This window comes from Mustela erminea, chromosome 14 (assembly GCF_009829155.1).
Source record: "Mustela erminea isolate mMusErm1 chromosome 14, mMusErm1.Pri, whole genome shotgun sequence".
Classification (NCBI taxonomy): Eukaryota; Metazoa; Chordata; class Mammalia; order Carnivora; family Mustelidae; genus Mustela; species Mustela erminea.
Window position 1 is genome coordinate 84,243,293 of NC_045627.1, and position 26,898 is coordinate 84,270,190.

General features: G+C 43.7%; 1 protein-coding gene across 1 annotated transcript in view; it reads right to left on the reverse strand.

The window, feature by feature from the left end:
- CPXM2 (carboxypeptidase X, M14 family member 2) overlaps positions 1-26,898 on the reverse strand; it is a 125,253-nt gene that overhangs the window by 36,873 nt on the left and 61,482 nt on the right. Inside the window, exons 5-6 of the mRNA XM_032312218.1 lie at positions 4,149-4,233; positions 3,027-3,177 (exon numbers count right to left, since the gene is read on the reverse strand). Coding sequence (XP_032168109.1) covers positions 3,027-3,177; positions 4,149-4,233 — 236 coding nt within the window. The remainder of the gene's footprint in view (positions 1-3,026; positions 3,178-4,148; positions 4,234-26,898) is intronic.

The window sequence follows — 26,898 nt, forward strand, 5'->3', positions numbered from 1 at the left end:
TCACTCCCATGTGGAATTTCGAAAAAACAAATGTATAAACAAGCAAATGAAAAGCAGAATCAGATCTGTAAGTACAGAGAACAAACGGGGGGTTGCCCGAGTGCGGGGACAGTGCGGGGACAGTGGGGTGGGGGTGGGGCAAACGTGGACGAAGGGGAGCGGGAGGTCCAGGCTTACGGTTATGGAATGACTAAGTCACGGGAATGAAAAGCACAGCACAGGGAAGACAGTGTCTGATCCTGTAACCACATTTACAGTGACAGACGGGAGCGACACTAGGGGTGAGCACAGCGTAATCACCGTGCTGTACGCCTGAAACTCATGTAACATTGTGTATCAACTATGCTCCAATAGACAAATTGGGGGGGGGGGGAGAATAATAAAATATTTTTTGAATTAAAAAAATTTTAATTGTGGTCCGATACATGTCTGATTTACCATCCTAACTTTATGAGTACAGTTGACTAGTGTTAAGTATATCCACATTGTCGTGAGACAGCTCTCTAGAACCTTCTCATCTTGCAAAACTGAAACTGTTACCATAAACAACACTCCATTTTCTTTTCCTTTTGAGCTTTAAAAATCCTATTAATAAACAATGGCATGCGGTAATTCGTTTTCCAGTTCAAACATTTCTGGACACATTACTCACAAAAGCTTGAAAAGACTCACCACCTTCCTCTGCCCTGACCGGAGAGTTCTCAGGAAGATGGGAGGCACGGAACAAAGAGAGCAGAAGCAAAGGTAAATGAATTTTTCATAAACAAGAGTTCCCGGAAAAACAGACTCTGGGAGATTGCATTTAGACCACAAGGTCACCTTGGGATTGAGCGGCTGAGTTGGCTGGGTCATCTCTGTCTTTGGCCTCATTACCTCCCACAAAGGGCCTGTGCCCTCAGCAGGGCGATGAGCAAGGTTCACTTACCCACATGGACGTGGGGGCCCCTGGGCTGCCCCAGTCCCTCAGATGTGACTGCCACCAGGAGGCACGGACAAAGGCCAGCTCCCCTCTAGGCAGACTGCTATGTAACTTCTAGAAGAGAGATGGCCCTAAATGTTTGGTGTTGGAAATAAAGCCAGTCCAAGTCTGTCCTTGCCACCCACCTAGAATTAATGCTGTAACTCTGCCTTTGTGTTTAATTACCCCCAAGGACCTATCTTCAAACACACACACACAACCAAGAATAACTTCACAGGGAAATATTTGTTTCATGAGACTCTGTCATAGGCTGCCCTTTGCCCTTTACCAACAATGGATGAGTTCCTGCTGCAGAGAGAAACCACAGCGCTGCTCTTTCAAGCAAGCAGACGGAGGCTGTGATGAGCGACACAGGAATCCAGGCCTCCTGGCCTGGCACAAAGCGGGCCTCTCAGACACCCACCTGCGTCTCAGTCTGCAGACTCTCCACGCTCTGGAAAGCCCAGCGGGCCCTGGGTGGCAGCAGGTGGGACCTGAGTGACCACTGCAGGACCAACCAGCCACAAAAGGAGGCCCAGGTCCTAGATCAGGCTGGCTTACAACAGCCTCTAGGGCTCAGCCTTGAAACACACATGTCCTTTGCACCAGCGACCCTATTTATCATAATCTCACGTAAGTATTCATCCTGTACTCGAATAATCCTACAATTCACACAGTAATTATGGATTCACATGGCGACACGGAAACAAAGACGTTCCTCGTGTGGTTCTTTATTGAACCAAAATATTGGAAACAACTGAACTTCCCACGGTAAGGCAATTACAAACAGGATTTTTGTCTATAGACTAGATAAATGTATCCACAAGACAGATGGTCTCTAATAGTTTTAATGACATTAAAAAAAAGTTTTGTAAGCTAGTAAGTCCAAATATATAACAAAGAATCTGTCTTGTGTGAGTGTGAGTAGGTAGGCAGATAGACCCATCTTTCTCACCAATACAGAGTTTGTGTTCTAAAAATTCGTACTTGGCAAAGCAAGAACTTGGATATTATGGGATTGAGAGAAAAGCAATAAACGACATTAAACATGCTTTGAAAATCAATAAATATAAGTCCACAGTGGGGGAGGGGGGCCGAATGGCTACAGAAATAGCTGTTGGCTATCTTGGCTCCTGAGAGCATCAGAGCCGATGATAACCCTCCCCAAGTCTGGGCAAACCCCAGAAGTAGCAAAGCCTCCCTCTCCCACTAGACGAGGGCAGTAAGGAAAACCATATAACCCGAAGTTGTGTTGCTTGTTCCCTAGGGACAGACCTCAGGTGCACAGGGATGGAGGAATTCCTATAGGCCTTAAGGAAGAGCCTTAGGAATGTGCTAGGAGCTAGATTCCTGCCCTGCAGATGATGGGGGTCATCTACAGGCTCCATATGGGCACAAACTCCCAAGCTCTGAAAGGCTAGACCAAGCCAGCCATGAGCCAGGCCAGATCAGCCTGTCCAGAGAAAATACCAGCAGGGCTCCAGAGGACACACCTGTGACTTCAAGTCCCCTTCTTCCTGGCACCCTGAGATCACACCCAGATAGCATCAAGTGAAAATAGGCTGCGGGAGATAAAGAGGTATTTACCCAAAGACACAGGCACCCAAGCAAAGCGACTTAGAGAGAGACTGTGTATATGGTCACATTTAAAATTAATTTTGGCTACCTCCTCTACTCCAAGTAGTGGGAGCACTCAGGGACAATTAAATATGCTATGAAAAATTTTCTCTAATTTTTTTTTCTTTGCTTGCTTCGGAGTGGTAGTGTTGAGTGAATTTTCAGCCATGAAACGTGCACCATTCCCGGCAGACACAAGCACAGCTGGCACATCACTTTGCTACTCCCCAAATAAGCATGGCGTTTCTGGGTGGGATGAGGGGAGATTTTTATTTATTTTCCTTCTGCTTAGCTAGGTTTTCAAAATATTCTGCAATAGACTTAGTATTTTTTTTTTTTAACATGAGAATAATATTGCTTGGTTTGTTTTCGGTCACCTTGGCTAGGCACCTGTTCTCCATCAGCAAGCCCCCACCCCACCCCAGCAGCAAGTCGGGAAGGGCAGGCTCACCCGGCAGGGGGCAGCCGAGGATCTCCAGCCTCATACAGATGCTCCCGTTGTCGAACCAGGACTGCGGATTGACGCGGATGTAGCGGGCCACCATGGGGACGGGCAGCTCGTTGAGGACAGGGATCTCCTTCTCACTGTTTCCTTCAAATATCTACTTATGCACAAGGGGGGGGGGGGAGAAGCCAAATCTCTTAGAGCTCGATTATCAAGGGATAAAAGGGAAATTCACTCATACCATAAGGTTTCACTAAGGAACCCCCAGTGTTGGGGGGGCATTCGGGGTGGTGAAGAGAAATGGATCAGGCATGGACCCTGCCCTCAGGAAGCCCCCATCTTCTGGGGTAGTGGAGAGAGAAGGAGGAGGGAATATTTTGATAATCTGGGTGAACTCTACGAGTGTCCTGGGATGGCCACGGAGCTTTGGGATTTCCGAAGAAGGAAAGGACCGGGCAGACCTTCAGGGAGCAGGTGGCGTTTGAACTGGCCTTTAGACCTGTGGGGTGGGGGATTCTAGAGAGAAGCAGAGGGAATGACTGGAGAAGCCCAGAGGTGGGCTTCAGAAGGAGCAGAGCAGCAGGCCCACACTTCTGGGATGCAGGAGGAATGTGTGCAGGGGGTAAGAGAGAAAGAAGGTTGAAACCGAAGGTGCCGTCAGATTAGGGAAGACTCTGGATGCCACAGGAGGATTGATGTGCTTGAGAACCTGAGCCAGAGGCTGACGTGATCAGAACCGGCTAATCTGGAGCATCATGAAGCGGAAAGATGGATTATTAAAGAAAGCTGGAAAACTCTTGCAACTGAGCAGCTAGGAGGGGCGCAGGCACACTGGCTGTGCTGCATGTCCCCCACATGACCTGTGGATTGTGGAAGAAGCTGCATCCCAGCAGCTCAGAATTTCACATGAGCGCTACATGGGCCACTTGGGCACTGATCTTCAGGGCACGGAAGCCGGGAGGCAGGGGGGAGGTGGGCAAGGGATGAGCACATTATCCACCGTCGGTTTGAGTTGACACAGTATCAGCAGATATGGGGGGGGGGGGAGGGGGGCACACATCACCTCTCTTTGCAGAGACCTGTGCAGCCCCACACCAAGGGCATGGACAGAGGGAACATGAAACTCACCATGTCTCCAGATCCATTCTTAACAGTGACCCATGTATGGCTGTCATTGCTCACCATGACCTTGAAAGAGGTCACCCAGTCACTCCTACGAGAAAATAAAACATCACTGGAACTACATATTTTAAAATATTCAGCTCTGGGGAGCCTGGGTGGGGCTGTCAGTTGAGGATCTGACTCTTGGTTTTGGTTCAGGTCAGGATCTTGGGGTCACGGGATCAAGCCACGCTCAGTGCAGAATCTGCTTAAGACTCTCTCTCTCCCACCCATCCTGTCCCCAGCCCCCACCTCAAAAATATAAATAAATAAACAAATCTTTACAATGTTCCCCCCTTCTACCCAGAGGTGCAGCAATAAGGAAGATCCAGGGGAACCCTGAACCACACGGGTCCGCGCATACGTGGATTTTCTTTGATAAATACAGGCCAGTACTGTCAGCGTATTTTCTCTCCTTAAGATTTTCTCACATTTTCTTTTCTCTACTTACTTTGCTGTAAGAACAGAGTACAGAATACACATGTAAAATGTGTATTCATGGACCGTTGTGCTAACAGTAAGGCTCCCTTCTGGCCAACAGGAGGCTACTGGTAACTGTTTTTGGAGAGTCAAAAGTTAGATACAGATTTCCAAACGTATGGGGTGTCGGCACCCCTAACCCCTGCATTGTTCAAGGCTCAACAGTCGGCCCAGCAGGGAAAAACACTGGGTCACAGCCTGGCCCCACTGCTCAGTCTTCCCGTGGCCCCGGCCACTTGACTGACCTATGTATGCCACTGCTGACTCACCATTAAGATGAGGACCCTAAAAGCACCGAGCTCAGAAGAGTAGCGTGAGCCCTTGACGGTTCAATATTCCTAAACCCCTCGGACAGTGCGTGGTCCCAAGCCAGCCCTGCATGCTGGTCACACAGAGACCCACAGACGTTGGCGTATTTCTTTCTCCTGAGCATCTACCTCTCATGCGGTAGAAGAGCTCCATGCGGAAAACTAACCTCGGTAAAAATTGCAAGTCGGTCTAGAAATTTCCTTGGGAAAATGATTTGGGAACATAACAAACTCGATGGCACCAACCACAAAAATAACAGCTTGACTGTCTGAGAGACACTGGGCTCCTCCTCGGCTGTCACAGCCGGGAAGACAATCCCCCCACCCCCGGCGATAAGCCGGTGCTTGCTGGGCCCAACGCCAGACCTGCCATCAAGTTCCGCTGCACCGAAATCAGAGGTGACAACAGCCAGAGTGGGCTTCCCAGGGTGGGGGTCATTCTGCTAGGCCACGCCCCAAAACCACCTTCATGCGGAAGACACATTTTTGTCCCTCAGACTCAGCTGTGTATAACATTAACTGGTAGCAAATATAGATTTTCTCAGAGCATCATTTTTTCTTTTTTAAATTTTTAAAACACTGGAACGAAACACCAATTCAGCAATCCTTAGAACATTCTGCCAGCTGAAGCACTTGGAGTCCTTTTCCTACTGTGACATTTCCTTGGATTCTGGATCAGATCTACCCCATGCGGTTCTGGGTTTCTGAATCAGCACGGCCTAGTAAGTTTCATTTAGGAAGATGAGCTGCTTGTCTTCACGCGGGTTCATCTGACGGACTTGTGAAAATTCCTCCTAGGTGCTTCTACAGGTGCTTGGAAACAAACCCTCCCCTCGAGGCTTCTCCCTTCTCTCCTCCCCACCAGCTCTGTCTGAAGACCCGCCAGATGCTGGAAGCGGTTGAACAGCGGGCTCCCCGGGGGAGGGTGAAGGCGGAGCCCACGCCTGCAGACCCAGAGGCAGCAGGCGTGTCTTGTGCAAGGGACCCAGGCACAGCGCATGTCCTCTGCACAGCGAATATGCTCACCCCAAATACCAACCTGGGTCCCACATTCAAATAATCTCTAAAGACCTTGCAAACGCAGTCCCTTTTGCAGTCTGTCTGTCTGTCTGCTGCTAACGCCCCAGAGTGATCTGGGAAGGCTGCCGAGGCAAGAGGCACGTCCCACCTATAGAGATGGAGGCAATGGCCTTAAGAAGCTTCTCCGTCAAGAGAAACACACACACAGTAAGAGAGGGGCAGAAAGGAAAAAATAAAATAAGCAGTCCAAAGAAAGGGGGAGGAAAAAAACAACGAAGAAATGAAAACCAAATAATTTCTCAAACTTAAAACAAATGTGGGCAAATCCACTACTTAGGTTTGAAGGGCAATTAATTGTTTATGTGGTTCTGACCTCCCCTCTGGACTGCAGACCCCTGCTCCTTGCTCTGCCTGCCTGACCTCTCACCACTTCTCGGGTCCCAGCAACATCTCAGATTTACCCCACCCCAGCGGATGGGTGCATGGCTCCTGCTCTGCAGCCTGACCTGGGCCAGGCCGAGCTCCTCAAAAGAACTACTAGCATCCCCCCAGGGAAACCAAAATCCCAGGGTCTTCTATGGTACCCCAATTTCCCCGCCCCCCCATGCCTCCATTGAGACCATCATCAAATTTTGTCAATGTCACCTCCCACATATTTCTGGAATCTACCCAACTCTCTCCATTTTCATAGCCCATTCTCTCTAGCCAGGACTGCTGCATCTCCCTCTGATTGGTCTCCTGGCATTTAAGCTGCTTCCCAATCTATCCTGCCGTTAAACACTGGTTTTCTACTGAACTATTACCATGTCACCACCTGCCTGAAATACCACCCTTCTCTGGTAGTAAGACCAAAATCCTCATCACAGTATATAAGACTCTTGCTTATACCTTTTGTTTTCTGGGCTCTTTCTTTCCATTCCTGATAACGATTATACTCTCTTGCCTCAGGGCCTTTGCATATACTATTTTCATCTTCCCCCTCACCCTTACTGTCTGCCTCTAAATCATTCAAATCTCTTTATCAGATAAGGCAGGCCTAATCCTCCAATCTGGCCAATTTCTTATCTTATATGTTCCTTTCTTTCATAGTTTAATTCCACTTATAATTTTATACCCCTTTCTAGAATTATCTGATAGTGTGTTTATCTCCCACCGGAGTATAAACATCTCATAGTTGGAGGAAGAAGAGATCATCATACTTTGGAGGATGCAGAAGGAAGCTGGCATTCCTGGAGGGCAGAGTGAAGGACCAGGCAGGACAAACGGGGCTGGGTGGGCTTTGCAGACCATTTGGTGGGGGTGGAAACTCCTCTGCCAAGCAATAGGGGGCTGGACCCGTTGTAGTCCATGGTCAAAAGTAGCTCAAGACCAATTAGAAAGTCTCCTCCGTTTCCAAAACTTCTACCTTAACAGAACATTTGGAAACCAGAGAAGACCTCAGTGTTTCCCATTTCCGTATGAATCGGACTCTCCTTTCTACCCGCTTTCTACTGCTCCCGCTGAAATGAAAGTGAGGGCAGAGGTCCCTGTGCCCTGGGCTTAGGGATAAACAGCCTTTGTTCATTTTGACTCGGGCTTAGTTTGTCTTTGGTAATTCCTACTATTGCCCATATTATAATTTTTTCACTTTTTTTTAAAAGAGATTTTATTTATTTGATGGAGGGAGAGAGACAGCCACAGAGGGAATATAAGCAGGGGGAGTGGGAGAGGGAGAAGCAGGCTTCCCGCAGAGGAGGGAGCCCAACACGGGACTCGATCCCGGGACACGGGGAACATGACCTGAGCCAAAGGTAGACGATTAATGATTGAGTCACCCAGGCACCCCGATTTATTTCATTCTCATTGCTGTTGCAAAAGGGTTCAGTGTACACTCATTTTTCCATAGTCACTGTTTCAGAGTTCTAAGAAGACATCCTCATACTTGTCTCAGAGTTCTCAAAACACATGAACATCTACTCATTTTTCACACTTACTGTCTTTGGGTTGCAATATAGTTGCTGCAGCCCCATTATCATGTCCATATTCAGAAGTCACTGGATAAAGTCTTTTGATTTCTATCAAACTACCCTCTAGTGATGTAACGACAATGTGCAATTCCTGTTGTTTGGGGCTTTTTTTCTCACATTATAAAAACTTATAGTTCTTGAAATGAGTCCGTGCACACAAACTTTGGACCCACTGCGGAAGCTCCAAGCGGACGCTACAGCATATGCCCTGGGGCCCCTCACTGCAAGGGGCCTGGCTATACTATACCATAGTTTTGTTTTTTTCTTTTACAGATTTTTTTTGCAGATTAAGGAAGGTATTATTTATTCCTAGTTTAAAAGGACTTTTTTTCTTTTAAACACAAATGACTACAGAATTTTCTGAGATGCCTTTTCTGCATGTATCAGAGTGTTCTTGTGATTTTTCTCTTCGGTCCTGTTTAAGTTGTGAATTACAGTGGTTAGTTACAATCGTGGCTAAACCACCCTTCTATTTCTGGAATAAATCCCATTTTGTGGTGAGACATAATCTTTCTTATATACTGCTGGACTCAGTTTAGTGATAGATTGCTTAGCATTTCTTGTATCTATGCTCATGAAAAAAATTTTCCATAATTTTGCTTTTTGTAATGTTTTCATCAGATTTTGATATCAAGGTTATGCAACCTCATAGCTGGGAAATGACTCTCTGTTTCCATCCTCTGTTTTTTTTTTGTTTTTTGTTTTTTTTTAAATGCCATTTCTTTCTTAAATGTTTGGAAGAATTCAATCAAACTTCTTGAAATTCAGGTTTTGGGGGGACAGTATTTGTGAATGAACTGATGTTTTTAGTAGATATTAGACTACTCTGATATTCTATTTCTTCTTCTGTCAGTTTTAGTAATGAGCTTTTTGAAGAATTATCACATTTTGGCTATTTTCAATGTTACCTGGCATAAATCTATTCTCAGTATTACTTTATTGTCTTGCTAATGTCTGCAGCATTTTTAGTGATGTTCCCTTTTACAATTTTGATATTGATAGTTGATTTTTTTTTCTATTTTCCTAATCAGCTAAGAGTTTGTCATTTTATTAACCTTTTCAAAGAATCAACTTTTGGCTTTGTTTACCCTCTCTATTATTTGTTTCCTATAGAAACCATGTAAAACCATATGTGTCTCCTGTTAGGAACCATATGACCCATGTGAAACTGTCATTTTTACAAATCAAAGTAGTTGACAACTAGCAATTTCCTAAGGCATAAACTAGTATTTTATTAATTTCTACTCTTTACTGTTTTCTTCTTGGCACATTCTTTAGGTTTGATTTGCTGTTCACTTTGTATAGTTCCTTGAGATGATTAATTTTCCATCTTAAATCCTAATATATGTATTTAAGGTTAAAGTTCTTTCTGGCCACTGCTTTAGCTACATGCCATAATTTTTATATGTCATATCTTCATTATCATTTAGTTCAAAATATTAATTCCAGTTGTGATTTCTCCTTTAACCATGGACTATTTAGGAGTATAATTTAATTTCCAGGTGTGGGACTTTTCCAGTTATCTTTTAATTACTGATTTCTAGTTTAACTCCTTCATGGACAGAGAACAAACTTTGAATCATGTCAATCATTTGACATTTGCTGAGACATCCTTATGGCCTAGCATATGGTCCATTTGGGCAAATGTCCCATGTGCACTTGAAACCAATGTCATTTCTGTAATTATGGTGTGCAGTGTTCCACATATAAAATTTTGATCAGATGTACTAATCGTGTTATTCACATCTTCTGTATACTTAATGTGTCTGTGTCTGCTTATTCTATTGGTTATGGAAAGAGGTGTGTAAAAGAATACCAATCTTACCGTGAATTTATCTGTTTCTCCTTCTAGTTCTCTAAACCTTTCCCATAAATATATAAAAAATTAAGCTATGCTATTGAGTGCATACAGATTTAAGACTGTCACATTGTACTAATAGATTGACTCTTTTATGATTAAAAAAATTTCCCTTTTTTATTTCTGTCAGTGTTTCTTGCCTTAAAGTCAACTTTGTCTACTATTAGGAGAGCTACCTGTTTTATTTCTGGTGAGGGTATATGTATTTCTTTCCATTCCTTTACATTTAATATTCTGTCTCCTTAAATTTAAACTATGTCTCCTGTAAACAGCAGTTTTATGAGGTTTCTTCTTTAAGTACAATGTGATCATATTATTCCTCTCCTGGAGATTGTAGTTCATTTAGAGGTAATGTTATATTTGGATTTATATCTACCATCTTACGATTTGTTTCTTTTAGACCCATCTGTTACATTTCCCTTTATTTTTTTTTGCATTTTTATTTGGTAATATTATATTAATATTCTTATTTTTCTATTTTCTCCTTATTAACTTAATAGTTTTATACTCACATTATTCTTTTCATAATTACCTTAAATATTTCAATATGCAACCTTAAGTTACTAGTCTTACTCAAATTATAATTTTACCACTGCCATGGTAATATTAGAACCATCTAACACTTTATGTCCATTTATCTCTCTACCTTTTGCATTATTTTGGAACTCAATTTTAATTTTTAATTCTCTATATATCTTAATGTTAATATTTATATTAATTATATCTATAGTTAATACTTAATTCATTTTTATTCTATATATTTTTTAAATTTTGTAACAAATTACTATCGTTTCAAGAGCGTTTGGGTGGCGCAGTCAGCTAAGTGTCTGCCTTCAGCTTAGGTCATGATTCCAGGGTCCTGAGATCAAGCCCCGCATTGGGCTCCCTGCTCAGTGGGGGTTCTGCTTCTCCCTCTCCACCCCACCTCCTGCTTGTGTTCTCTCGAGCTCTCTCTAGCTCAAATAAATAAATAAAGTCTTTAAAAAATTACTGTTATTTCATTTAGTCTACTTATTTATCATTTCTGGTACCCTTTGTTTTCAGATTTTATTTATTTGGGGGGCTGGAGAGGGAGAAAGAATCTGGAGCAGAATCCATGCCAAGCACGGAGCCCAGTGTGGGGCTCAAACCCACAACCCTGAGATCATGACCTGAGCTGAAACTGACAGTCTGAAGTTTAACTGACTGAGCCACACAGGCACCCCACCCTTTCTGGTATTCCTCATTTATTTTTGCATTTCCATATTTCCATCTGGATCATTTTCTTTCTGCTTGAAGAACTCCCTTAGATATTTATTTTAAATCAGGTACGTTGGCAATAAATGTTTGCAGTCCTTACTCTCTGAACATGGCTTTGTTTCATCTTCATTTCTGAATGATATTTTTGCTGGAAATTCTAGGTTGACATTTCTTTTCTTTCAGAACATGAAACATTTGACTAGACAGGCTTCTGAGGCATTTTTTCATTCACACACACACACACCTGGAAGTCATGGCACTTGGTAAATGTACAATAAGAGTATGAGCAGAGACATGGGTGCTAAGCATTGTAGCTCAAATCCCACTTTGTCACCGACTAACTCTATAAAACTGACAAACTGGGGTGCCTGGGAGGCTCAATGGGTTGAGACTCTGCCTTCAGTTCAGATCATGATCTCAGGGTCCTGGGATCAAGTCCGCATTGGGCTCTCTGCTCAGCAGGGAGACTGCTTCTCCCTATGCCTGCTGCTCCCCCTGCTTGTGCTCAATCTCTCTCTCTCTCTCTCAAATAAATAAATAAAACCTTTTAAAAAAATGTGTTGTCCTGGATGGGGTTTTGGAAAAGAAAAAAAGGCATTAGGGAAATCTGGCACTTTAGTGAGTAACATTAAGCAGGTGCTGGTTAATAATAAGTGAACCAGGCACTTTAGTTAATAATCATGTTTCAAAACTATTTTATTAATCATAGCAACCAGACTGTACTCATTTAAAACGTTAATAGTAGGAGACGCCTGGGTGGCTCAGTGGGTTAAGCCTCTGCCTTCAGCTCAGGTCACGAACTCAGGGTCCTGGGATAGAGTCCTGCATCGGGCTCTTGCTCAGCGGGGAGCCTGCTTCCCCCTCTCTCCGCCTGCCTCTCTGCCTACTTGTGATCTCTCTCTCTCTCTTTCTCTCTGTCAAATAGATAAATAAAATCTTAAAAAACAAAAACAAAACAACTGACAAACTGCCAAACCTTCTGAAAATAATAAGGATAGCTACAAGGAGGTTACATGTTAATTTATAGATTGAGAATTGTACTCGTATAGTGATTAAAACCCCAGGCTTTGAGGCCAAGAAGTCCAAAGTAAAATCCTAGCTCTTCCACTTACTGGCTGTGACCTGTATGAGGGCTGCGTGACCCCAAGCTCCAGCTGTGGGACAAGACACCAACTTTATGTCTTTGTACAGTGAATCCAGACGTGAATGAGGTAACGCATGTGCAGTCTGAGCAGAGTGCTGGAACACAGTAATCGATCTGCACACCTACGCTCTTAAGAAGAAGGACACTGGGGCGCCTGGGTGGCTCAGTGGGTTAAAGCCTCTGCCTTCGGCTCAGGTCATGATCCCAGGGTCCTGGGATCGAGTCCCACATCGGGCTCTCTGCTCCGCGGGGAGCCTGCTTCCTCCTCTCTCTCACTCTCTGCCTGCCTCTCTGCCTACTTGTGATCTCTGTCTGTCAAATGAATAAAATCTTTAAAAAAAAAAAAAAAGAAGAAGGACACTATCCCAGGGAAGACAATGTCCAGCGCTATACAACGTACAGGACTGCAGCTGAACGGTGAACAAATTCAGGTGCTCCTCCAGACACTTCCAGGAAGTGACCACGCCTCCTGCTTAACCCTTTGTACCCCAGTCAGTAATGGTAACCATCTGACACAGCCATAAATAAATTAAGAATCATATCTTAATTAAAATTAAGAAAGTTGATAATCCAGGATGACAGAAAAGGTATTTGTGCCAATCAGTACTGCTGTAGGAGGACTGAGTTTTGCCGGAAAGTTCTATCCACGCGAAAACACGGAATGTGTTAAGTCCTGCTCCTCGCCCCGCAGCTCCTGTAGGACAGATAGCACACAAGCCTCGGGGAAAAAAAAAAAAAAAAGGTGAATTATATATGATCTCTTTACTCAAGAGCTGTAGAGGTTAATGAGGAGACGGGGAGGTAAGCTGCAAATTTCGAAAAGAATATGATGAAGCGTGATGATGAGGCCACTGGCAGGGGGTAGAGCGGAAGGGTGTGCGGCTCAGAGGAATGAAGGGTGGGGGGCAGGCTATCGAGTGCTGCCGACCCCCCCACTGACACAAAAGCTGTGTATTTTATTTTGTTACAACCGCATCCACTGTTATTACAGAGCCCTCTTCGAAGCTCTTGGAGCTGTAATGGCCATGTTTCCTGCTCTCTCAATCCTTGGGGAAGGTTTGAAATCCACAGCACTTTGTGGCTTTTTTCCACTTGCCTCAGAGAGATTTTTCCACCTCACAAAACCACCTTGACATTTAATTCTCTGTGACTGGAGATTTCAACTCAAAGCAATGCAGCCCAAGTAAAGAAGCATTTGTGTCAAAGACTTCCTGACTGCAGAAAGAGGGAGGAGATGCTCCTCTGGGCACCAGCCAGCTCCCTCACTTCAAACAAACAAACAAACAAACATATAAATAAATAAATACCAAACCAAAACAAAAAGCAAAAACCCTAATCTTGTATGAGATTACTACACTCCATACCAATTCAGCCCACCTTCAGATCAGGAAAATAGAGAAGACGGGGCGCGGGGGATTGCGCTAAAAAAAAATTGGGACACATTCAGATATTTTACTACCTGACATTGCTTTGTTTTAAATAAAAACCGAGAACGCCTGCCACCAACAAAATGGCAGACTAAATGCTTGCCAAGCCGTCTGCTACAATGCAGCTGGATCCTGGTTACACACAAAACAAAGGAATGTTTTAAGCCATCAGTGGGCTTGCAAGCAAGTAAAGGAAATCTCCAAGGGAAAGAAAAGAGCTGGGGGGGAGGGGTTGCCTTAGGGGGAAATGCACAGGCACAGAACAGTACTGGGATCAAACCAGGACAACAAAAGTAAGAGAAGCTGAACCAGGGACTTTTCCCTGGACCCTCAATGGGGACTGAAATGGTATCAGAACCATAGCATCTGCTTGGCTCCCCCAAAGAACCAAACACAAATCCTTTCTCAAGAAGAGTCTTCCATTGAAGCTCTCAGAGGTTCTTTCAAATTCAACCCCATGGTGGCTCACAATTTTTAAAAACCATGAAACACATGACCATTCTCCATGAGAAAGAAACAGCAACAAAATTAAATCCTGAAGAACTTAACTGTCTACAAGGAAAACTCAAAAGAAATTCGAAAAATTATTATACTTGCTAAGATAGTTCAGCAAGGTGACTGGATATAGGGCAACTATACAAAACTCTTTACAGTTCTAGACACTAGCAGCCAAAAACGAGGCACTCAGAGATAAAATGAACAAAAGACGTGTAAGACATTTATGGAGAAAACTTCATTCAAAGACGTTATAAAGGCTATAAAGAACTGGAGATCTATACCATGTTTGTGGATAGAAAAATACTGTAAACATGTCAATTCTCACCAAAAATCCCAGAGCATATTAAAGAAATTTGGCAAACTGATCCTAAAATTTATATGGAGGAAAATAATCAAGATACTTTATGAAAAGAGGAACCAGTGGAGGGAACTGTCCTATCAAGATATTAGAACTTACTTTAAAGAGCTTTAGTAATTAAGATATTGTGATAATTGTGGACATATATTTATAAACTGAACAAAACTGAGAGCCCAGAAATAAACCCAAGCTCATATATAAACTTGATAGAGATGTCTCGCATATCAGCAGAAAATAAATGAACTATTAACTAGATGGTCTCAAGGCAACTGGTTATCTATATTAAAAGAAACTGAAATTGGACTTTGTGTTTCACATCTTTCATAAAAATCATTACTGAATTGATACACTATTTTAAAAACTTATAAAAACTAAAGATTATATAGGAGAATTACCTCAGAACCATGAGGTATGGAAGGATCTCATATGTAAAACACAATCCGTCTAGCCATAAAAGATAAATAAATTGAGCTGCGTTAAAATTTAAAACTTCTTGGGATACCTGGGTGGTTCAGTCAGTTAAGCTTCTGACTCTTGATTTTGGCTCAGGTCATGATCTCAGATGGAACCCTGTAGGGGGTTCTGTGCCAAGTTCAGAGCCTGAAGATTCTCTTTCTCCTGGGGCGCCTGGGTGGCTCAGTGGGTTGATACCTCTGCCTTTGGCTTGGGTCATGGTCCCAGGGTCCTGGAATCGAGCCCCGCATTGGGCTCTCTGGGCAGGGAGCCTGCTTCCTCCTCTCTCTCTGCCTGCCTCTCCGCCTACTTGTGATATCTGTCTGTCAAATAAATAAATAAAATCTTTAAAAAAAAAAAAAAAAGATTCTCTTTCTCCCTCTCCCTCTGCACCTCTCCACCACTTGCAAGCTCATGTACACACTCTTTCTCTCTCTAAAAAACTAAAGTTAAATTAAAATCAAACCAAAAAAAAATTTAAAACTTTTACTCTTCAAAAGACATCATAAAGAAACCAGTGAGAGAAACTTGAACCTGGGAGAAAATATTTTGACCCCATTTAGCTAACGTATGAATACTCAGAATATGTTTTGTAACTTCCATAAACCAATGAGACAAAGAAAAAAAAACACAATATAAATGGGGAGAAACACAACAGGTATTTCGTAGTAAAGGTAACACACATGCAAGTAAACAGAGGAAAAGAAGTTCATGGCTATTAGTGGTAGGGAAATGCCAGTTAGGTCTATGATGAAAGACACGGCTTTATACTCTTTATATCGATAATGAAGGAGGAAGTTGGTGAGGATGTCAAGCAACTCTAAAACACTCGAGAAAGTGAGGGTACTCGGACAGCCACTCTGGAAGACAATTTGTCGCTTTCCTGTTAAGCTCCACATCTGCATACTTTCCAACTCAGACATTCCACTCCTAAATACAGATCATGGAGATCTCCTTGTACATGTGCTCCAGGAGACAGATACAAGAATGGAAGGAGCAACATTATTTTTAAGAGCAAAAAAATGAAAATAAAAATAAAATAAAACAATAAAATAATAAGATAAAACAATAGAAAGTTGAAAAGGGAGAAATCAGTCTTCACCAAGGAAGAGTGGATAAATGGCGCAATCCCAGGGTTGAACAATATGAATGGATGAATCACAACCACGGGCAACAACATGGTCAAGCTTTGAAGCATAAGATTGGGTAAAAAAAAAAAAAAAAAAGGCAAAGTTCTGAAAGCCACCTAAAGTATAAAATCATTCTTGTAAAGGTCAAAACAAGAAAGGGAATTTTTTGGCCTGTGGGATACACAGCAATAAGACTGTTTTTAAGAGGCAGGGGAATGATGAACCCCTTAGGAGGAGAATGGGTCCAGTCCCGGGAGGGAGCACATATGGGATCAGGAAGAGCACAGGGTTAATTTCTGCGTTATGGGCGTAAACGGGTTCAGGAGTGTGGGTTTCACAGCTAATACCTTACATTTACCTATATTACGTCAGTTCTTTTGTATCTATCCAATATCACATCCTGAGAAAGCTAAAACATTTATTTCATGCTGTGTAACAGGCTTCTGCACAGGAAAATGTCACAAGCTTCTCTGTGAAGGGATGTGTGTGAAGATGGCACATTCATATCTTAAAAGACAGATTCTAAGAAAAAAAGTAAAATCTTTGCCCTTGTGATTTCATGTAAATACACAATTTTTCCTTTCTTGAGAGAGCAACTGTACTAGCATTTTCCATTCAGAGTTCATATGGCACTTCGGTTTACAAAATGCCTTCGCGCGCAGGGTCTTACTCCATCTGAGAACGAGCCAAGCTTCTCAGGCAGGATGTGGCTGTGAACGAGGTCAGGAGGGAAGGGTCGGATCACCCGTATTCCTGTTTCTCCGAAACTGGATGTTCCTACCTCCCTTCATCGCTTCCTCTTTACCCTCGGCTCTACCTACAGGATTTCAGTATCCCTGGATCAATCCCCAAACGTTTGCAATATTTTCACAAGTTCTCTGGAGCTGTACGTTGGTACATAGTAATTTTTCTCAGTTAACAATATTTATATATCTTGGGGCCCTTGGGTGGCTCAGTTAGTTAAGTGTTTATCTTTGGCTCAGGTCATGATCTCAGGGTCCTGGGATCGAGTCCCACATCGGGCTCCCTGCTCAGCGGGGAGCCTGCTTCTCCCTCAGCCTGTCTCTCTCCTGAATAAATAAATAAAACCTTTTTTAAAAAATGCTTACATCTTAACCTTACAATCAACATTTCTCAATACTTGCAAATAATCTCATTTTCTGCAAATACAAACATAGGGTGATGTATGGTCACTAAAACAACTTTCAGAACCCCACTCTGATTCTAGCTCCATCCTTAGACTCCTTCCAGGCCCTTCCCTAAGCTTGTAGGTCTCAACATGCCCTACCACTTTGGTTCCCGCAGGATAAAACAATAGTTACCTAATTCTAGGCAGTGAATGGGAAGCTTATGGCTTGGCCAGAAAATGGCAGCCATGGAAATCAAAGTCACTATCCACCCCAACACACCAATCTCTCTCCCAGAATGGGCCGTAGAGTTCAAAAATACACTAAGGAAATTCCTTCCAATCTGGCAAATCAATGTTTGATGTCACACTCCCCTCACCACAGTTTAAGTTTCTTAAAACATTTGGCCTCTCCAACACAATGTCAGAAACACTTCCAGAAAGAGGTTCACTCTGTTTTGTAACCATCATGAGGCCAACAGGCAAGAACAAGTGGGTCATTGTGCTGGCCACGGGAGACTTCTGAAACTCTTCCAAATTGAGCCCAATGTTCAATATGTTCTTTTGAACACTCCAGACACCGTAAGAGTGTGTCTCCCCAGCACTGGGGAGTGCCATTGGCCCTGGGCACTATCATACTTGACTGGAGAAAGACCCCAGGTCCCTGTGTATCACAATGTTTCTCAACTAGGGGGTGATTTTGGCCCCCAGGGGACATGTGGCAACCTTTAGAGACATTTCTGACTCTTACGACTGGGGGGTTAGGGTGTCAAGCAGGGTGCTACCAGGGGGCCCTCTAGTGGGCAGAGACCACGAATGTCGCAGACTGTCCTAAAATGCACAGGACAAACTCCCTAGCTAAGAGAGCTCCAGCCCAAGGTGCCATCAGTACCGAAGCTTAGAAACCCCAACCTGACAATTCAAAATCAACATGGTAACTCTCCACTTTCTTTGTTCAAACCCATTTTAAGGAAGGGATAAGCGTCACTGGCGATTAATTAGTGAGGAAACTGAGGCACAGAGTTTTCAGGGGCTTATGACAGTTTACCTGTCAGGATGGGTATCACAGGATACAAGCTTCCTCCACCAGCTCCTGTTGATTTGCCTAAATAACAGGAAGGACTTGAAAACACACACACACGACCCATGGAGAAGGTGGGACCGCAGCGACCTCACGGAACACCGCTCAGCCGCCTGACAGCCTCGTGGGATAACTAGCTGTTCGTGAACAGAACCTGGCTTTCTCCCAAACGTTCTGGACAGTGTTCACTGTTTTTCTGCGTACTGAAACTCATCTTTATAAATTGTGCCAACCTCAGCTCCAACCTGGTCCCTCCCAGCATGGATGCCACCTTTGCTCCCGCGCGCACCAAACATGCGTCCGCAGCAGGTAGAGGGAGGGTGTGCGGGGCGCCGGGGCAGAGGGGATCCCCACGCAGACCTGGCTCCCGGCGTCGGGGAGCTTTGTCTGGTGGAGAAGACAGGGATCGCATAACTAATTATACAGTCAATTACTGAACTGCCACCGTGACATTATTCAGAGGGAAACAGGGACAGCTGATACATGGTAGGCGTGGGGGGTGGGGCCGGGCTGACTGAGTCTGCGGCTGCGTCGGGAAGTTTCTGGGAGGCGGTGTGTGAGCTGAAACCCCGCGGATGAAAAGGAGGTAACAAGGTGAAGACTGGTTAGCATTTTAAGGCAGAAAGAAAAAATTAATGCAAGAGATTCAACATGGAAATAGTAGTCATTTCCCCAAAAAAAAAAATGGCAGGAGAAATGGAGAGAAGGAGGAGGAAGAGGAAGAAGAAAAATGAGAATTTCCCAAGCCAAAAAATACAATTTTCCTTATTTCCTGGTCACATCAAGTGCCAGTTATATGGCACATACTGGGTAGTTTTTAGCACCAGGAACATAGAAAAAAATCCCTAAAATTTTATTGAAAAAATAATTTTAAAATTTACAAGTATGAATATCCTCAGATGCCTATATTATAACTCTGAAGGTAAAGAGGCAATGGAAGATGTTCCCAAGTTTTGAGGGGTAACAAGTAAGGGCTTTCTTTTCAAGATGATGAGAATGCTCTCAAAATGGCGATCGTGGTGATACCCCAACTCCATGAATACATTAAAGAGTGAACTGGGGGCCCTGGGTGGTTCAGTGGGTTAAGCCTCTGCCCTCAGCTCAGGTCATGATCCCAGAGTCCTGGGTTCGAGCCCCGCATCAGGCTCTCTGCTCACCAGGAAGCCTGTTTCCCTTCCTCTCTCTCTGCCTGCCTCTCTGCCTACCTGTGATCTCTCTCTGTCAAATAAATAAATAAAATCTTTTAAAAAAGGAAAAAGAGTGAACTGTACATGTGAAATGGGTGAATTATATTTTATGGGAGCTATTATCTCAATAAAGCTGTTGAAAACTGTTAGGGAAAATTATTTCCAAACTACCCATCAAGGGCAAGGTCAACAGGAATGCTTATGCTGACGTTCAAGGAATCCAGAATTTTACCTCCTACGCTCCATTCCCAGAAGACAGATGCCACCAAAATAAATGGAAAAACCGAGACATGGGATCTAAGAAACACGGACTACAACTCAGGAGACAGGTGAAGAGAATTCCTGCAGGAACACTGGCGGGCCAGAGCTCGGCCACAGGCCTGCAGACCAGACGCCAGCAGAGGCCCCATGACTCCAGGAGGGGGATCTCCGGGGAGAAAAGAAAAGACCTGATTGCTGATATTATAGATGTATTCAGGGAAGATTTTCAGGTCTCTCAGGAAGCAATGGAATGGGCTGGCAATAGGCACCGAAAACCAAGGAACCATTAAAAAGAAGTGATTATTACTTCCAGGAAAAGCAAAAAAGCTACAGAGGAAAGTTAGTATAGTTGTACTGTTATCAGATGACCCAGCTATAACTAACAGTTCAGCAGCGACCGTGAGGCCAACATTAAATACTGATTTAGCTAAAGCTGATAACGGAACTCCTCTGGGAGAATGGGAGGGACACAGAGTCGGAGAGAGGAAGTGTGCGTGTGTGCGCGCGTGTGTGTGTGTGTGTGTGTGTGTGTGTGTGTGTACCTGCATGCTGGAGGTAGGTCAATAGAAGATATTCTTGGGGCGCATGGGTGGCTCAGTTGGTGAAGTACCTGACTCTTGATTTCGGCTCAGGCCACGCTCTCAGGGTCGTGAGGTCGAGCCCCAAGTCTGGCTTCACGCTCAGCCGGGACACTGCTTGAGATTGTTTCCCCCACCCGTCCCCTCCCTCCCAGCTCCTCCTCCTGCTCACTCTCTTGTTCTCTAAAATAATTATATAAAATCTTTTTAAAAATTAAAAAATAAAATAAAACAATCATGCAAGGGTACTAAAAGCATTTGTTCAGAAATACAGGGGTGTTTTTTTAAAGATTTTATTTATTTATTTGACAGAGAAAGAGAGACCACAAGTAGGCAGAGGGGGAGGGGGAAGCAGGCCCCCTGCTGAGCAGAGAGCCCGAAGTGGGGCTCGATCTCAAGACCCTGAGATCATGACCTGAGCCGAAGGCAGAGGCTTAACCCACTGAGACACCCAGGTGCCCCAGAAATACAGGTATTAAGATAAACAAGATAGAATATAATAATAGAATATATAATAGAAAATTTAAAAAGAAGAGAAGGGTTTATAGTAGTAGTTGCCTTGGGCAAGAGTCAAGACCAAGGGTCTGGAACAGAGGCTACCATTTTTTTTTTTCAAGCAGGTGCCACACTCAGCATGGAGCCCAACTCGGGGCTTGAACTCATGACCCTGAGATCAAGACTTGCGCTGAGATCAAGAATTGGACACTTAACCGACTAAGCCACTGAGGTGCCCCTGGAGACTACTATTTTTAGTTGTAAGTAGGGCTATTAGACTTTTAAAACTACACCCATGACTTTTTAATTAAAAAATTGATGCCCATACCTCTTTCTTGGGTCTGCTGTGCTCTGGCGCTTTCTCAATTTCCCAACCCAGGTCAGGATCATTTTCATCAACGCATGCAAGAATGGAGGCCAATTCACATCCCAGCCGTAAATCCAAAGCAGGATTAAAAAACAAGGATTCTTTTTTATTTTTCTTTTAAGAGTTCACATTTTACTATGTGACTCCAGAGAGAAAGTCAGCGGAATTTTATATGAGTAAAACTGGAAAGCATTTTGCTTTTCACTTCCTATTGCCCGCCTTGTGTTCTAAATGTATTGCCAACTGACTGGTCTGTTGGCCGCGCTGATGTTATTTTTTTAAATAGACTTTAAAGAAACATGGGAGATCAGAAACTTATTTAAAAAGAAGAAAAATAGTGGCTTTCTGAAACTTAGCTAAGATATTAACTTTTAAAAATGCTTAGAAAAAAACACGGGCTTGACCACAGCCTCCACCTGGACGGAAGCTAGAACCGTGTGGAAGTCTCTCCACCATCAAAGTCTGTCTTTCTAACAAAAACTAGGAAACTTTCTACCAGGCATGAAAGATGGTGTCAAGGGAGAAAAATCCACACCCCCCCCAGAAGAGGGAGACGTTCCCAGACCCAGCTGGAGTGTCTCTTGTGGCAGATGGTGACCTGAGAGCCACTGTGCCTTGTACTAACCGCCTGAAGTTCTCTGCAGGAGTGAATTGGTGAATTCTGACTTCCAGGGGCCGTGGTAAGGCACAAAGTGAGCACATACGACGTCTTTACTACTGAAGTAGCTCACCATGTGGTCGTTATTTTCATTGTGACTGTTCTGTAATGAGACAGGACAGCTCCGAGTGTGGACTGACACCCAGGCACGGCCCGGACTGCCATTTTGCCAGCACGGATGGAGGCGGCCAAGCCCGGCGGGAGGACATGGACCCCGGCGAGTTGGGTCGTTTCCTGTTTGAAAGTCTCCTTTCTCCCAGAGCAGAATCACCAAACATGGTTTGGAAATTTCTGCTGAGATGGTTGGACACCTACCAGAAATTCCAGAAAGACCAGAAGCTTCTGGGTTGAGGACTATGAGGGGAAAGCACTCATTTTCTGGACCAGCTGTGGCTTGAGACCACGGTTCAGAATGGACTTCCTAAGACAAAATCCACGGGCTAGTTTCAGAGAGGCTCTCACACCACGTGTCAGACACAGATGCTCAGTGTGAGGGTGAGCGTGTGTGTGCTTGTCAGCGAAGAGCAGAGCAACGCCAGAAGGAGGCAGAACTCACTGTGGTCCGTACATGATGGATTCCCAGCGTGTTAATGTCTGTACCACTGAGTCACAGGAGCCAAGCACAAGCCGCCCTAACTCAGCTGGTAAGAGGCCACCGACGATCCCAACACAACACCCATCCTCCTTCTTCTGCTCCGCTCAGTTTGGCCATGAGCTCTAGCTTGGAAGGATTCGTCACACAGATAGTCAATAACTATCTTTACGCAAAAGAAACAAGCAAAAGGTAATGAGCCAGAGTTTTCCTCTCTGTTCCCATAACATCTGGCTGTCCGGGGTCTGCTGCTGCCGACCTCCACCCCACCTTCTGACGACGATGTCCAGTCTACCCTGTCTCCCAGGCACCACACAGCAGCCTCGGTTTTTCCAAGCTAACTTCAGCCTCTGTTCAGAGCAGCGCCCTTCACGCACTTGAACACAGGATGGGACGTGCTGATGCCGGTGTTTTATCAAGACTGTTGTCAGTTTTCGTTGTGTTCTGGTTCCATGCTGCTTGGGTTTCATGAAGTTTGCCCATAAAAGCTCCATTATTTCTAGTGTACTGTCTCTGCCGCAGAAAGGGCTCTCTGGAGGAGGGGGGCTCCACAGTTTTCCTTACAGCCCTCAAGCACATCCCATGTAGACATCTCCTGGGATGCCCTTTCTAGTGCAACTTCTCCTGGTTCCAGGAACCATGATCATCGGGTATAATCAGGAACACCTACTGGCTGGGAACTATGTGCCAGCCACAGTCCTAGCTCTGTGACTCATTTTATTTCATTTAATCAACACTGTGGGGTCAGTACTGTCATTATTCCCATTCTGCAGAAGGAAACAGAAGAAATGAAGTCCAGTCACTCACTCAGGATCACACCCAGGATGGACAGTTCACCGCTGTCCCGCGCACAGAAGGCGGCACCTGGTGGGATGAATTGCCTCCTCGGGGAGATGGTGCTACTGGTCATAGAAAGTTCAAGAAGCTTTCCCAGTTCACTCAGAGGTGGAATGAGACCCCAAACCCAGGTATCCTGGTGTTTTTTAATCTGCGCCAAATAACTAAAGAAAGAGAAGAGCAATGAAAACATATTAAAAACAATAAATTAGGTAGTGGGGTTTTAGGAACATTTACCATGCAGAGGTAAACAGTAAGCAAGGTAACAAGTCAGCTGAAATCAGAAGGAGCAGAGCGAGAGGGGAGGATACAAAGGAGAATTACACAGTTTAATCATTCGTTCATAATAGGTTTCATCAGTAGAGTCTCATGAAATACTGCATTAGGGGAATTATAGAAATTTGCAGTCAAGAAAAGAACCACAAGAACTACATTACAGACATTCCTAATCATCAGACGAAGCACAGTTCTATGGATATGCACAAGAAACACACAGAGTGAGTCAGAAATGATGAAACAGAAGTAGGGGCGCATGGGTATCAGCAAACGCAAACACAGAGAAAGCCAAGACTGCAATTCTAAAAACTGCGTGCTGAATTCGGGGAGGGGGATGCATTAAGCCCAAGAATGGCACTACGTGATTCCAAAGGATAGAGCTCACAATAAGGCATTAAGCAATTATGAATCTCTATGCACTAAAACAGCACCAACATTAATGACACAAATTACAGGAGACACAGGACAGAGAAAGGCAGTCTCCTTTGGCCAGAATGGATCAGCATGAAGGAGATTAAACCCCATAATTAATAAGGTAAATCTAATGGCATACATGTGTTCTGTTGTCCAAAAGCAAACATAGTCTTTCTATTTTAGATCTCAAAAGAAACTTCCCAAATACCAAGAAATTAGAAAGTAGAGACAATGTTCTCTGATTCAGTGAGCCCTGTATGAAATTAAAACTCCAAAACACTCTTGCCCCAGGAAATGTAAATCCGTCTCCTAAACAATGTTCGATCCAAGAAAAAACCCAAACTGAAACTTAAGAGCATCTAGAAAACAGCACTAATAAAACATCACACATCGGCACCACTAGGACAGAGGGAAGCAGCACTTAGCAGAGGCTTCTCGGTCTTATAAACAGACATCACTAAATAAGAGGGAGAAAAATACAGGAATGAATGAAGAGTCCAACTCGGAAAGTTAGTGGGATAATTAACCTAAACAAAGCAAAAGGAAAGAATTGATCTAAAGAAATTAATGAATTCAAAAACAAAAATAGCAGAACTAATAAATAATTCCAAGGAATGCTGTTCTTAAAAGATGAAGAGAAGGGGGTACCTGGGTGGCTCAGTTGGCTGAGCCTCCAACTTATGGCTTCTGCTCAGGTCGTGACCTCATGGTCATGAGATTGAGCCTCTCATGAGGCTCCATGCTCCAAGGGGAGTCTGCTTGGATTCTCTCCCTCTGCCCCTCCTCCCACTCATGTGCGCTCTCTTTCTAAAATAAATGTCCTTTTTTAAAAGGGGGGCGCCTGGGTGGCTCAGTTGGTTAAGCTGTTAAGCGTCTGCCTTCAGCTCTGGTCATGATCTTGGGGTTCTGGGATCAAGCCCCACACAGGGCTCCCTGCTCAGTGGGGAGCCTGCTTCTCCCTCTCCCTCTGCTTCTCCCCGGCATGTGTGCTCTCTCTCTCTCTCTCTCTCTCGTGCACGTGGTCAAATAAATAAATAAAATCTTTTAAAAAATTAATTATAAATAAATAAATATAAGAGGGGAAAATGGTAAGATAGACAATGCATTAGCTATTCTAGGGAGGTGAAAGAAGGAAATGTACAAATACTTCAAAATCATGAGAAAATAATCATTGACCAGAAGAAATGAATCCTTAAACAATTGCTGAATCAAATATGAATATATTTCAAAACGCAAATTGTGCAGGACAATAGAATTTAACAAAACAGACTAAAGAGACAGAAAATCTAAACCTGAGCCCCAGAGCCAAAGCAGTTAAACAAGAGCTCCCCTGCCTCACCCCCACCCCGCTGACAGCTCGGGGCTGGACATACTCAAAGCACAGAAAAGCAAGATCTTCCGTCCCTCACTTGGAGGATCCCATACTAAAAATCAACAGATTGCTCAGAGAAAGGAAACTATAACTTAATGTCACATACAAATATTGATGCAAAACTCCTAAATAAAATATTAGCAAACAATACCATGCCCATGTGTTCAAAAGAGAGGAAATTCTTCAGTGTCAATCTGACAAGACATGTACTGGATTTGTTTACTCAAAACCCTAAAACACTGGTGGGGGAGCCCAGAGAATTCTAAATAAATGAGAAACGATCCCCTGTTTGTGGACTAGCAGATGCAGGATGGTGAAGCTGTCAATTCTCCCTCAGTTGATAGACAGGCTTAATGCAATTCCTATTAAATCCTAAGATTTTTTTATAGATATAAATGATATTATTCTAAAATTAATATAGGAAGGCAAAGGAACTAGAATTGCTAAAACAATTCTGAAAAAGAATAAAGTGAGAGAAAACCATCTACTGTGCTCTAAGACATTACACAGTTACACTAATGAAGACAAGGCAGTACAGAGGGGGGGCACACACACAGATATGAGGGACAGACACACAGATCTGTGGAACAGAGCAGGGAACCCAGAAATAAACCCACACAAGTATGGCCAACTTTTTCTTCTATTAAAGATTTTATGTTTATCTCTATGCCCAATGTGGGGCTCCAACCCACAACCGCAAGATCAAGAATCGCATGTTTTACTGCCTGAGCCTGCTTGGGTACCCCTTGGCCAACTGACAAGATGCAAAATCAATTTTATGGTGGAGAGATAGTCTGTTCAACTTTGGTGAAGAAGTAAATATATTATATATCTATACACAATTATACAGCATTAGGTTTAATGAGATACATCATTAAATCCCATTATATAGAAATCAACTCAAGATGGATCATACATTTTTATGTAAAACATAAAACTATAAAACCTTAGAAGATAAAGACACCAGAAAGTCTTTGGGATCTAGAGCTTAGTAAGAAGTTCTTAGACCTGACCCCAAAAACACAACCCATAAAGGGGAAAAAAAATCAACAAGGCAGACTTGACTGAAATTAAAGCCTTGTCCTCTGAGAGGTTAACATGTGAAGTCAGTGTGGAAAAGATTAAAAAATAAGCCACAGACTGGGAGAAAATATTTCTAAATCATAAATCTGACAAGAGACATATCTAGAATTTGTAAACCCCATGACAGACAGGAATTCAGAATACCAAGCAGGAGGCCCTTCATTTGGAGTCTCAGTCCCCAGGGGCTGCTGTAACCAAACACCACAGATTGGGTGGGTCATAAAAGCAACTCATTTCTCACAGTTCTGGAGGCTGGGACATCCAAGACGGTCATAGGGTACCAGGCGGTTACAGACTATCCTCACAACCTCCCATGGAAGAAGGCACGAGGGAGCTTGGTGGGGCCTCTTTTATGATCCCAATCATGGGGTCATGCGATCTCATGACCTAATCGCTTCCTAATGGCTCTATCCACAAACACTACCACATCAGGTATTAGGATTTAACATACAAACTTTGAAAGGATGTG